General features: G+C 44.1%; 1 protein-coding gene across 2 annotated transcripts in view; it reads left to right on the top strand.

Moving 5' to 3' along the window:
- Positions 1-13,551, top strand: part of LOC124615748 — a 107,906-nt gene that overhangs the window by 18,094 nt on the left and 76,261 nt on the right. Inside the window, exon 2 of one of the 2 annotated variants that reach the window (XM_047143834.1) lies at positions 3,836-3,893. In XM_047143834.1, coding sequence (XP_046999790.1) covers positions 3,836-3,893 — 58 coding nt within the window. Of the gene's footprint in view, positions 1-3,835; positions 3,903-13,551 lie in introns of both variants that reach the window. The other variant, XM_047143833.1, reaches the window with a different exon arrangement.

Raw genomic sequence — 13,551 nt, 5'->3', positions numbered from 1 at the left:
AGTTTGATAGTTATTCAGTTGAAACTTCTCACATCTTTATGATTATAGCGGATCTCCCTTCTATTTAAATTTAAACATCCTAGCCTTATTTATTCGTCTACTTAATCTATCTTGCTTCCTTAATTTTTAAGACAAAAACCAGAAAATCATGAATTTCAAGTAAAATTTTAATTTGTGAGATCCAGACTAATGTTTCTACTAAATTATTATACAAACGGAATCTAAATATAATTTTTTAAGTTTCTAGCTCTTTTCTGTTGCGCCAATGATTTTTACACAAAAACATCCAAATTTCGAAAATGGTTAAAGTTATTGAACTAATATTCAACACATATTGATGTATTGTGCAACATTTATGACGTCAGAGCTAGTTACAGCGGACTAGGCTGGCACACAATGGAAAGACTGATGTGAATTTTATAAGGCGTGAGTATGCTGCTTCCCTACACTAAGTTCGTGGGTTCTTACCCTTCTGGGAAAACCAATTTTTCTTTTTCACGTTGCTTAGCAAAAAATGGGATAGCGTGTTTGATTAGTAATCAAACGTCCTCAGTCAAAAAGGAAAAGTGGTCAGCAGGGCAGAATGCTGTGCAAAGAGGCGCGGGTTCGATTCCCGGCTGGGTCAGAGATTTTCTCTGCTCAGGGATTGGCTGTTGTATTGTCTTCATCATCATTTCATCCCCATGCTTGGCTACACCATACGTCGGAGAATTTATGGTGTTGAATATAGGACAGAGGGACATTCTCGTTACGGATCTTCGGGAGGCCATACGGTCGTGGTGGAGCCAGTGTCCGAGGGTAAAGCTTCCTGATGGTGTTTCTGTCAATTCCTGAGCTGTTGAGAAGTTCGATGGTCTTGCGCGTAACAGAAGCAGATGCGTCTTTCCCCACTTCTTTATATGCTGGATCTTGTAGTAAGGTTTCGATCTTCTGCCAGTAATATTCTGACTTCAGTAGGACTGTCGCATTCCCTTTGGCTGCTGCTAAGACCATGATATTCTTGTCATCGCGAAGGTTCAACAGTGCCTTGCTCTCTTCTGCCGTAATGTTGTTCTTCGGCATCCCTGCTTTCTCGAGTACCCTGTCTGTCTCCCTCCTCATTTCTTCGGCTGCTTTCGGCGAGAGTCCACCTATGGCTTGCTCGACGTTGCTGATGATGTCACGTTTTGATAACATACTTGGAATCGGAGCAAAGGTCAGGCCTTTCGACAGCACGGAGATTGTGGGCTCATGCAGTGCTCTCTCTGTCAGGTTGATGGCGGTCTTAATATTGCTGGCTTTCTCCTCCTGTTGACGTCCGCCCGGGAGCCGGAGGAACTTCTCGCACTGTTTGTTGGTGGCTTTCTTCTTGTAGAGCTCACTGCTGGCGTACGGGTTGCCGTACAGGCACTCCCAAGTGTGTGCTGGGAGAGTGGAAGCTAGGTACAGGTGGTGAGTGAGCAAAGTCTCGGCGTTCTTGTCGAGTTCCGTTCTGGTAACACGTATGTGTTCCCGTACCAAGGCTGAACCAGCCCGTCGTAATGTACGTTTTGTCCTCGCCGTGTTGACAGGACGCCGCAAGTTCTCAAACTATGGCATCACTTGTTGGGTACATGCCACGCCGAGTTGCTGTACTCGGCTCGGCAAAAGGAAGTTCGACACGATATTCGAAGATATCCTATGACTTTTGTCACCTTAGCGTATTCCTGAGTGTTTTATAAATTGCTGTACGGGAAGGATGCTGAAGATTAAACGGGTAGATCACATAACTAATGAGGAGGTACTGAATACAATTGGGGAGAAGAGGAGTTTGTGGCACAACTTGACAAGAAGAAGGGACTCGTTGGTAGGACATGTTCTGAGGCATCAAGGGGTCACAAATTTAGCATTTGGCGGCAGCGTGGAGGGTAAAAATCGTAGAGAGAGACCAAGAGATGAATACACTAAGCAGATTCAGAAGTATGTAGGTTGCAGTAAGTACTGGGAGATGAAGAAGCTTGCATAGGATAGAGTAGGATGGAGAGCTGCATCAAACCAGTCTCAGGACTGAAGACCACAACATATGGGAAGTGTATATGATGAAGGGCGACTCTGGTATTTATCTTTAACGAGACGTTCATCATAAACTGACATTAAACGGTAACTTCCATTCCATTCGGAACAAAGATATCCCTCAGCAATATCAGTATGGGGTGTGATTCCCACGGGAACGAACACATTCCTGTACTGGTTGTCGCATGGATGCAAACAGCGTACGAATGTCATCTTTAGGAATGTTTTACCATGTGCTGTGTGATTCATGGAGACTGCAGGATGATAGCTGCTTTCAAAATACGTCCCTTGCTATTCATACTAGTCACTCTCTGTGAGTGACATAGAAGGTGACTGGGAAGACCAGTCGAGGATCCGTACGTCCCTGACGGCGTTTGTCATGCGAAATTCAGTGTGAGGTCTTGCACTACACTGTTAGAAAATCTCATTTGGTACGATGATCATGCTGGATTTACCATTCTTGCCATACAGGTATACTGTCGAGTACTCAAACCCCTCAAACATTTGCCAAATGAGCCCTATTGTCACACTGAACTGTTCCCCACACATTGCTTCCACAAGCTGGAGAGGTATGGGTCTCGAGAATCGTTGGTTTCCGTTACCTTGCATCAGATCGTCTACGTACACGTTAGCGTTGATCTGAACGCCAAAAGCAAAAGGGAGATTCAATGCTGAACACCATAGAATGCCACTCAATTTGCAAGTTGTCTCTCTACACCATGCAAGTCTCTGTTGTCTGTAGTAAGGCCTCAGTGAAAAATGACGTGCGGAAGTAGAGAGTTCCACCTAGCTTTCAGTAATCTGTTCCTGTTAGCTCGTGGTGGACATCTGCCTATAACCTCTGCCCATTGTTCAACTATTGTAATCTGTCTACCGGTCGGAATCAGTTGTACTGCCGTACGATCTTGTCTTGGTGTAGTTCTCCTGGGAGGAGCCATGTCTAGTGTCCTTGCTACACTGTTGTCCCGCGTCAGTCTCGTTATCACTCGTTCTACAGCCATTGCACAACAGCCAGCAGTCTGTGTGCTCTGTCTACATGAGGCTCCCATGGCCGGCGAATGATTCTCGCCGTTCGAAAGATGATGACAAGCTGCACTAGCACGTCTTCCATGCATCCTGCGCTGCGATCTCCGACTAAAATGTCTGTGTGGCAGCCATCATGTACTCACAACATTCATCATCAATAGGGATGGTTTTTTTCTGTACCGAAAATACTGAAAAGAGCCTCGCATAATAGTGAACTTTTACTTAATATATTCCACGTGGATAGAAATACTGTAGTGTTAGTTTGGTAGCGATCGCGTTCATGGTGTAGCACTTTCCATTCTGTCTGCTGAACCGCCTTTTCGTGATGATAGAAGGCTTATATACAAACAAAAACAAAAATCGCTACAAAATTATAAATTAAAAATTATGTTCTCATCCCATATATCCATTTATTTCAGCAGCTTTTTCAGCCCTTTGTTAAGTAAACATAATTTCTTGTGATCTTTGCTTCTGCAATCACTGCACTGCAGGTTATTTTAGCATGCTTGCATAACAAGCTCCTGTGGGTAGTCCCTAGTGTCTTGATAGGCAACGGCAATTTACAAAAGGTGTTCAGTAGTTCAACATGATTTTTCCGATCTTAAATAGTTATCTTCCCTTACTTCCAGAAACTTCGTATAAAATGATTGTAACTGGTACATCCATCGTAATTGCACCGTAAAATTGGGTCTTCCTTTTGTACTTTTGTCTCTGAAGCTCCTACATACTTTACTTCTTAAATATATGTCCTAATTTAGGCCTTTATTTTGCTTTTCAGTGGAGGGTTCCTACAGCGTCCGTGATGATGAAGGCTGCCAGGAGAGATCGTGCAGCACGTGCAGCAGGTAAGAAAGAAACTGTCCTACGGCAGTGTGCAGTTTAGTCGTCTGGGTTGCTCGACCTTTCTTCCGTTTCCGCAAAGTGTGAACCTTAATAAGCATAAAAATTTAACGGAATGTTCTTATTACGTATTTCCATCAACGTATTACCACCTTCCATCCTTCAGACGGTAAATGTAAATCGGTTTTCCTAGTTAACACGTGTTTCTTAAATGGGATGTAATCAGCAGCTACTCATCATTGTAGTGCAACTACTTTTATCTCAGAGTACGGCTTCTTTTCATCCCGTTTCACAAATGAACCATAGAACAGGTCGTATGCCTTTATAAGTCTGCTTCACTAAACAACATGTTCAGGTATCTACGTCTGTACCCCGCAAGAATACGGTGTGTGGTGGAGGGCACTCGCGATACTAGCGTAATTCCTCCCTTTCCTGTTCTATTCACGAACGGTCCTGGATCTTTTCCGTCTCGTTTATTAATCCTGCTAAGGACGAGCTCTGTACTCAAAAACTGGTCAAGCGAGCGAACTGTAACCAATTAATTTTTTGTACATCGAAACATAGTTTTCTGCAATTGTTTCTAATTTTGAAATGGTAGGTAAAGTGACACATGATTAATATTTGTAATGGCTATCGTTCCATCAAACAAACCCATGAACAATTTTTTAAAACACTCCTAGATTCTATTTAACGCTATTACAAACCCCTAAATTAAGATTGAACAATAAAATAGTGCATATTACTAGCACTAAACTGTTCAAAGAAATATGTGATTTAGAATCCCGGTGACAGAGGATATTCCAGCTTCCATTGTTCTGAGAACATTAGGTTTCGGGACTGCCGCGTTGCGGTCGGTTCATTTCCGTTGTCTAAATCTGTCTGGCTGTTACTGTGCGTAATGATGAAATGAAGAGGTCAAGCTACGGTTATGTTCGATTACGTAGAATTGTAAGCGAAGGTGGTTCACGGTTGCAAGTTGAAGTCTAGTGCCAAATACACTTAGGAGGGTACCAGTTCATTTCTGCTTTCAAAAAATAGCCTGTACAGGCGGACAGCCACAATGAAGATGTTTCAGAAAAAGTATATGCTCCGATGTCTCTGTAGAAAAACGAAAACCAAGAAAATAAATTACGTCATTACATGCTGTGACCGAATAATCACGCGCCTCAGTTTCTTACCCTGTTTGGGCATTAACTGAGATATCAGCGTCAGCAGTGAGCAATATACAGCAGCCTGGCCAGTAGGCACTTATTAATTTCAATCAGTCTGGTCTCGCTCCTCTTCCCAGATCGAAACTCGTAACTCATTGATGGACCCTCAAAATTTGAAATAACACAGTATTTATTCAGTTATAGCCCCTGCCGCGATTTGAATATCCTTCTTCTTCAACAATTAACCGTTCAACGCTCAATGAAAGTCTCATCGGTATTCTTCCATTTGATAAGATCGATTGTATGACATCAGGAGTCATCGTGTTCCAGGAGTCACCTTAATATCATCGGATCATAACTTTCTGGTGTCGTTCTTGGCTTCTTTTTTCTCCCAAAGGCTCCAAAAAATGAATTTATTCTTCCATCTATTGAGATCTTGTCTAACTATTTGACAAGCCCATTGCTATTTCAGCCAGGCAACTCTTTTGCGAATCTCAACCGCTTTCTGCTTCTGATAACCTCGTAACTAATGGCCGGTACCAGCCTCTCCAGTACGGTTTATGAACAGTATAACACTGCAGCTTACGAACAATCCACCTTTCCCAGAGACAGTATTTCGAGACCATACGGTGTTACTGCTAGTACAAAGATACTGCACTCTTTCGTTTTTAGGTTCACTGGAATATTCGTGTTGGTTATGATGAAATGAAGCTTTCTGAATGAGGCCATACTCAAGCCCATTTTTTGTGGGATTTATGACTTGTAATTGGCTTTTCATAAATGAATTTATTTCTCAAAGTTCATGTGTTAGGAGACAAATTCCGTAGTTTCTTATTTTTAACTATTTGCATATTTCTACTCGGAACTTACATTTATGCATATTGCTATCCAGACAGCTGCAGAGACCGCTTTCAGTTGCTGAATCGCAGTAGTCGTTTATTCAATCAGATCCTCAGTTATGAGAATGATGTCGCCAGAAAATTGGAGGTGTCTGGTTTTCTAGCCATCGACTTTGATCCCTCTGCTATCCCTGTCCAAGGCGGTGACTTTGTCTTCTACGGCTAAAGATAACAACTTTGATGATACCTTATCGTCCGTATGAATGCTTTTGGCTGCTAAGATCTTATCAGCTACGATACCTCCGTCGAAACTGTCGCAATTTTTTGCCCGTAAATATCGACGTATGTATATAATTTTTTTAGTCATCAGTTTTCTGACTGATTTGACGCGGCCTGCCACCAGTTTCCCCTCTTGTGCCAACATCTTCATCTGAGAGTAACACTTGCAACCAACGCCCTCATTTATGGGCTGGATGTATTCCAACCTCTGTCTTCCACTATAGTTTTTACTCTCGCAGCTTCTTCCCTTACCATGGAAGTTATTCCTTGATGTCTTAACGGATGTCCTATCATCCTGCCCTTCTTGCCAGTGTTCCCCACACACACTATGTGATCAAACGTATACGGACACCCCCCAAAACATACGTTTTTCATATTAGGTGCAATGCGTTGCCACCTACTGCCAGGTACTCCATATCAGCGACCTCAGTAGTCATCAGACATCGTGAGAGAACAGACTGGGGCGCTCTGCGGAACTCACAGACTTCGAACGTGGTCAGGTAATTGGGTGTCACTTGTGTCATACACCTGTACTCGCGATTTCCACACTCCTAAACATCCCAAGGTCCACTATTACCGATGTGATAGTGAAGTGGGAACGTGAAGGGACACGTGCAGCACAAAAGCATACAGGCCGACCTCGTCTGTTGACTGACAGAGACGGCCGACAGTTGAAAAGGGTCGTAATGTGTAATAGGTAGACATCTATCGAGACCACCACGTAGGAATTCCAAACTGCATCAGGATCCACTGCAAGTATTATGATAGTTAGGCGGGAGGAGAGAAAACTTGTATTTCATGGCCGAGCGGCTGCTCATGAGCCACACATCACGCCGGTAAATGTCAAACGACGCCTCGCTTGATGAAAGGAGCTTAAACATTGGACGATTGAACTGTGGGAAAATGTTGTGTGGAGTAACGAATCACGGTACACAACGTGGCGGCCGGCCGGTGTGGCCGTGCGGTTCTAGGCGCTTCAGTCTGGAGCCGCGCGACCACTACGGTCGCAGGTTCGAATCCTGCCTCGGGCATGGATGTGTGTGATGTCCTTAGGTTAGTTAGGTTTAAGTAGTTCTAAGTTCTTGGGGACTGATGACCTCAGATGTTAAGTCCCATAGTGCTCAGAGCCATTTGAACACAACGTGGCGATCCGATGGCGGGGTGTGGGTATGGCGAATGCCCAGTGAACTTCATCTGCCAGCGTGTGTAGTGCCAACAGTAAAATTCGGAGGTGGTAGTGTTATGGTGTAGTCGTGTTTCTCATGGAGGGGGCTTGCAGGCCTTGTCGTTTTGCGTGGTACTATCGCAGCACAGGCCTACATTGATGTTTTAAGCCCACTCTTGCTTCCAACTGTTGAAGAGCAATTCGGGGATGACGACTGCACCTGTTCATAATGCACAGCATGTGGCGGAGTGGTTACACGAGAATAACATCTCTGTAACTGTCTGGCCTGCACAGAGTACAGACCTGAATCCTATACAACACCTTTGGGATGTTTTGGAACGCCGACATCGTACCAGGCCTCATCTAGCGACATTGATACCTCTCCGCAGTGCAGCACTTCGTGAAGAATGGGCTGTCATTCCCGAAGAAACCTTCCAGTACCTGACTGAAAGTATGCCTGCGAGAGTGGAAGCTGTCATAAAGGATAAGAGTGGACCAATTCCTTACTGAATTCCGACGTTACCGATGGAGGGTTCCACGAACTTGTAAGTCATTTTCAGCCAGGTGTCCGATACTTTTGATCACATAGTGCATTTATTTCCTCTCCAAATCTGCACGGAACCTCCTCACTCGTTACCTTATCCGTCCACCAAACTTTTTACATTTGCTTGTTGCACCACTTCTCAAATGATTCGATTCTCTCCTGTTCTGGTTTTCCCACGGCCCATGTTTCACTATCATGCATTGCTGTACTCGAATCGTATATTCTCAGAAATTTCTTCCTCGAATTAAGGCCTATGTTTGGTACTAGTTGACTTCTGTCGGCCAGGAATGCAAAATGGTTCAAATGGCTCTGAGCACTATGGGACTCAACTGCTGAGGTCATTAGTACCCTAGAACTTAGAACTAGTTAAACCTAACTAACCTAAGGACATCAGTAACATCCATGCCCGAGGCAGGATTCGAACCTGCGACCGTAGCGGTCTTGCGGTTCTGGACTGCAGCGCCTTTAACCGCACGGCCACTTCGGCCGGCGCCAGGAATGCCCTTTTTGCCAGTGCTAGTCTGCTTTTGATGTCCTCCGTGCTCCGTCCGTCATTGATTATGTTGCTGCCTAGATGGTAGAATTCCTTAACTTCATCTACTTCGTGACTATAATCCTGATGTTAAGTTTGTCGCTGTTCTCATTTCTGCTACTTGTCATTACTTCCGTCTTTCTTAGATTTACTCTCAATCCATGTTCTTTACTCATTAGACCGTTCATTCCATCCAGGGGACCAACGTGAATAATCGTTTTGTTGCCACTTCCCCCAATTATTATAGAAATTTGATTATACCTCCCCACTGGTGTTCCTGTTTTACTCCACCGTTTTGATAAATATAACTTGTTCACAGACTACTTGAAAGCCATCAGAATCCCAATTTAATTTATCAGTTATCGAGGTCTTCATTTTCACATAGCATCAGCCCGGTTCGTAATCGGGTGCATAATTTTGTGATTTAATTTGTGTACAAACCTCTGTTTGTACATTACATTTTCGTTATAGCTCTCTTGTGCATTTTGTGACACTTTTCTACTGAGACTATTGTACATATCGTTGATTGTACTGTGTTTGTCTTATTTTTAACTTTAACTACGTCTGTCTGTATGCTACATTTCTCTATTGTAATATGGGATATCTGAAATTTTGTTCTTCAGCTACTGTTGTATTGTTTGTATGATGTTTGCTCTTTCATATTTAGTCTTTTAGAGCATATGCCTGTTTGTCGTAATATTGTTGTATACTGCTATTTGTAATTCTGCTCCAACGTCATTGTTATCACTGCCGCCGGCTGTCCTGTGTTTGTCTAATAGTGCTTTTATTTTGCTTTAAGAGTGTGGCTGTACGCCAACTTCGTAATTTTGTTCTATTCTGCTTTTTTGTAATTAAGTTTTTTGGCACTTTGTAACCGTTGTTGGCTGTGTGGTCCTTGTAACTCAAAGCCAAAATAAAAAATAAAAAGATAAAATCTCCCGCTCCCCTCACCCCCCCCCCCTCCCATCCGGTAGAGGCATTGCATTTAGCATTGGAATTACTGTTGCACACTTAATGTTACCTCCGAGCTTTTAATTCCACCGAAGGTTGTTTCTACTTTTCTATTACCGAATCAGTCCTTCCGGCAATGATTTTGATTTCTTCACATTTTTTTTTTCGTGTAGCTGTTTCGGCTTAGCTTCTCTGCATTTCCTATTTATTTCATTACTCAGCAACATGCATTTCTGTATTCCTGAATTTCGCTGAACATTTTTGTACTTACTTCTTTCATCGATCAAATGAAGTATTTCTTCTGTTACCCGTGGTTTCTTCACAGTTAACTTCTTAGTATCCTTGTTTTTCCATTCCAACTTCTGTGACTGTTTTTTTATGGGTGTCATTCCTCTTCAACTGAAATGTCCACTTAGCTATTTCTTATCGCACTATATATAGCCTTAGAGAACTTCAAGCGTATCTCGTCAATCCCTAGTACTTCCATATCCCACTTCTATGCGTATTGATCCTTCCTGACTAATCTCTTAAACTGCAGCTTACTCTTCATCACTATTACATTGTGATCTGAGTCTATATCTGCTGCTGGATACGCTTTACAATCCAATACCTGATTTTGTAATCTCTTTCTGACCATGATTTAATCTAACTTAAATCTTGCTGTATCTCCCAGCCTTTTCCAAGTATACCTCTTCCTCTTGGGATTCTTGAACAGAATATTCGCTATTACTAGCTGAAATTTATTACAGAACTCAATTAGTCTTTCTCCTCTTTGATACATAGTACCAAACCCATATTCTCCCATAACCCTTTCCTCTACTCCTTCCCATACAACCGCATTCCAGTCCCCCATGACTTTGTTTTTCATCTCCCTTTGCGTACTGAATTACCCGCTCAGTATCCTCATATAATTTTTCTGTCTCTTCGGTATACTTTCTCTATTTCTTCATCTTCAGCTTGTGACGTCGGCATTTGTACCCGAACTATCATTGTCGGTGTCTGTTTAGTACGGATTCTGATGAAAACAACCCTATCTCTGAACTGTTCACAGTAACTCACTCTCTGCCCTACCTTTCCATTCGTAACAAATCCTACCCCCTTCATACTATTTTCTGTTACTGTTGATACTATCTTATACTCATCAGACAAGAAATCCTTGTCTTTTTTACACTTCACTTCATTAATCCGCGCTGTATCTTGATTGAGCCTTTGCATTTCGCTTTTCATATTTTGTAGCTTCCCTAACGCGTTGAAGCCTCTTGACATTTCACGTCCCGACTCATAGAACGTTATTCTTTCGTTGGTTATTCAATATTTTTCCCTTGCTGATCTCCCCCTTGGCAATCCCCTCCTGCAGATCCTAATGGGGGGAATATTGCGGAATCTTTTGCCAATGGAGAGATCATGATATTTCAGTTACAGGCCATGTGTCTTGCAGATAGACATTATATATCTTTAATGCAGTGGTATCCGTTGCCTTCTGCAGCCTCATGCCGGTGATGAACGCTGATCCTTTTGCTTTTAGAGGCAGTTTCCCGCCCCAAGGGCAAGACAGTGCCCTTAACCTCTGTCCACTGCTTCGCCATCTTTCACAAGGCGCTTGACAGAATGAGGGTGACTTCTTATGCCGAAAGTCTTCGGCCACCAGTGCTAATTTTTATTAAAAATTTAAATGATGGCGGAGTTAGGACCCGGGACAGAGGACGTTTTGATTAGTAATCAAACACGCTGTCCCCTTTTTCGCCTTAGACGACATTTTTTTATCGTGGACCTATCTTCTCATGTAGCTAAGTTTAATCTCCAAAAATAAAAGAAACAAAAAATAAATCTACTTCTACTTGGCACCGACACTTTATCATAAAACAAAAAGAAAAGAACTAACCCTCTTAGGCGTTGCCCCTAACTATTCCCAAAATTCTCCCACGGGACAGGTTCCATGTGTCTATAATTTGTTTTATTAAATTTTAATTTATTTATTTGTTTTACCTGATTACATGATTACAATTAGTAAATGTGTACATATGAAAAACCGAAAGTTACAATAAAAATGTGATTGAAAGTATAAAGTCAAGTAGCTTTGTATACTGATTGCTCTACTTCAGCGAAAAGAATCTTTCTTCAAGAAATGGTGTAACTGGAGTTTTCTTGTCCACTGCCACTAGCGTTTTCTGTATCCATCAACACCGTCTAAAATATCTACAGCAAATTCATGCTGCGTTCCTGAAATCAACGAATCCCTTTCCTTTGTCACTGCTTGCAGCTGAGGACACGCCGTCTTCGATGAGATGTTGCGCCGTACGTTACACTGTGCCTGGCACTCCCCATCTAGCGGGCGGGTTTACGATAACGCTGCGTAAATAATATACAAAGAGGGCACGGCATCTCGGTGTGCGTGCAAGAGTGGTGTGAGAATTTTGCAGGTACCACCAGTAATCAAGTTCCTCTTTCTGCCCTTCGCCGATGATATAATCCCTTGAACCATGTAAGCGCATGATATTTGGCGGGGGGAAAGTAAAATTTTCCGGACACAGAAGGGATCGAGGCTCAATCACGTCAGATGGAACACTTAGGTAACAAGCTAAGATCTTCTGTCTCAGTCGCCCGGACGACGACGCGCACCTGAAGTGATGTTCGTCAGTGTCCAGGAGGCGACAGTCGGGGCAAACTGGGGAGTCCAGTGTCGCATCGCATATTTTTTATTGGTGGTTCGATACCACGTCGTACGCACGGTGGTTGTCAGAAAGTGGTGATGAACCGTTCTCTACACTCGCGACCAATTGACAGTTGGGTACTTGGTTTCTAGCATATTACGCGGAACTGCCCGCAGAAGGGTGGTGTAAGGTTCTTCCGCCTTTAGCGGGGACGTTGTGGAGAAATCTGAGGCCACATAGCTGTATTCCAGAATGAATGTCGATAAGTGGGAGAGCTGTGACCCGACGTGCGCCACCGACACCGGTCGGACGTGGGAGACTGGCACCAGGACGTCCAGTAGACGACTCGTGAGAGAGGTGTTTTGAGTGGTCCATCGTTTCCACATATTGCTCATACAAAGGGCAGCTGCCTGTGCTCGGACATTAACCAGTCCGAGCCCACCATTGCGTAGGGGGAGGGTGAGAATGTCATAACGTACTGTAAATATGTGTCCTGTAGGTAGGAAATAACCGAAGGCCGCCTGAAGTCTCCGACCTATCGCCGCTGGTAGGGGGAGGACCTGTGCCAAGTCATTGAGTTTTGATGCCACGCGGAGGTTCAGGTATTCCACACGTTGCAACTGGTTCAAGTCCCGGAGCAGGTTCAGGCACACCATCACGCCTACAGCCTGTAGTAACCGTCGATAGTTTGCCGCGGCCGTGCCGCGCACATGCTTCGTATACGTGACTCCCAAATATCTCAGTTCGGTAACTGGTGAGAGGGGGCCGACAGCGCCCAGCCCGAGACCGCGCCCGACATCCAGCGCCACCGACTTGTTGATGTTCAGAATACTGCCCACGGCCTGTCCACAGCGCTCGATCAAGCGCTGCGGGCTTCATCAGCGGCGTATGCCCTACAGCGAAAGGTGGTGTCTCGCAGGGTGGTGCCAGATGGCCTGTGATGGAGACCCCCGACAAGTGGCTCGAATTCAGTTGCATAAAGGCAGGTAGAAATGGGGCAACCTTGTCGTAGAGACTTCTTCATGGGTATTGGACCCACTGTCTGTCCGTTGACCTGGACGTGAGAGCTGGCTACTTCCAAAAGGCGTCGCAGGGTGTGGTGTGGGTGAGTCTGGGAGGGAACACCATATGGTTCATCATCTGTAGTAGGAATTTGTTGTGCACTCTGTCGAAGGCCCTACTGAAATCGATGGAGAACACTGCCACTCGTCTCCCCCCTGTGCCGTCTGTTCTGGGGCGAGAATCATTGACAAAGTCTTCTTAAAGCGGCCTGCTAAAAGCCAGACGAAGATCTTCTACTTGGCATTCAATATTGTAAGTGGCCGATAGTCACTGACCAACTGCCATCATGCTGGCTTGTGTACTGGTATGAGGAAGGCGGTATGACGCAGTCCATGGACATGAGTTCTCGGAGTATTGGAACCCAGTGGGGCACCATGATGTCGTGGACGATCCGGTAAAACTTGACTCGTAATCCTTGAGGCCCAGTAGACTTGTTGACCAAACATTTGTCCAAGGCGTCGTCCATCTTATCATACGAGA

Source organism: Schistocerca americana, chromosome 5, assembly GCF_021461395.2.
Source record: "Schistocerca americana isolate TAMUIC-IGC-003095 chromosome 5, iqSchAmer2.1, whole genome shotgun sequence".
In the NCBI taxonomy this organism is placed as follows: domain Eukaryota; kingdom Metazoa; phylum Arthropoda; class Insecta; order Orthoptera; family Acrididae; genus Schistocerca; species Schistocerca americana.
The sequence above is the reverse complement of the archived record's forward strand: the minus strand, read 5'-3'. Positions and strand labels throughout refer to the sequence as shown.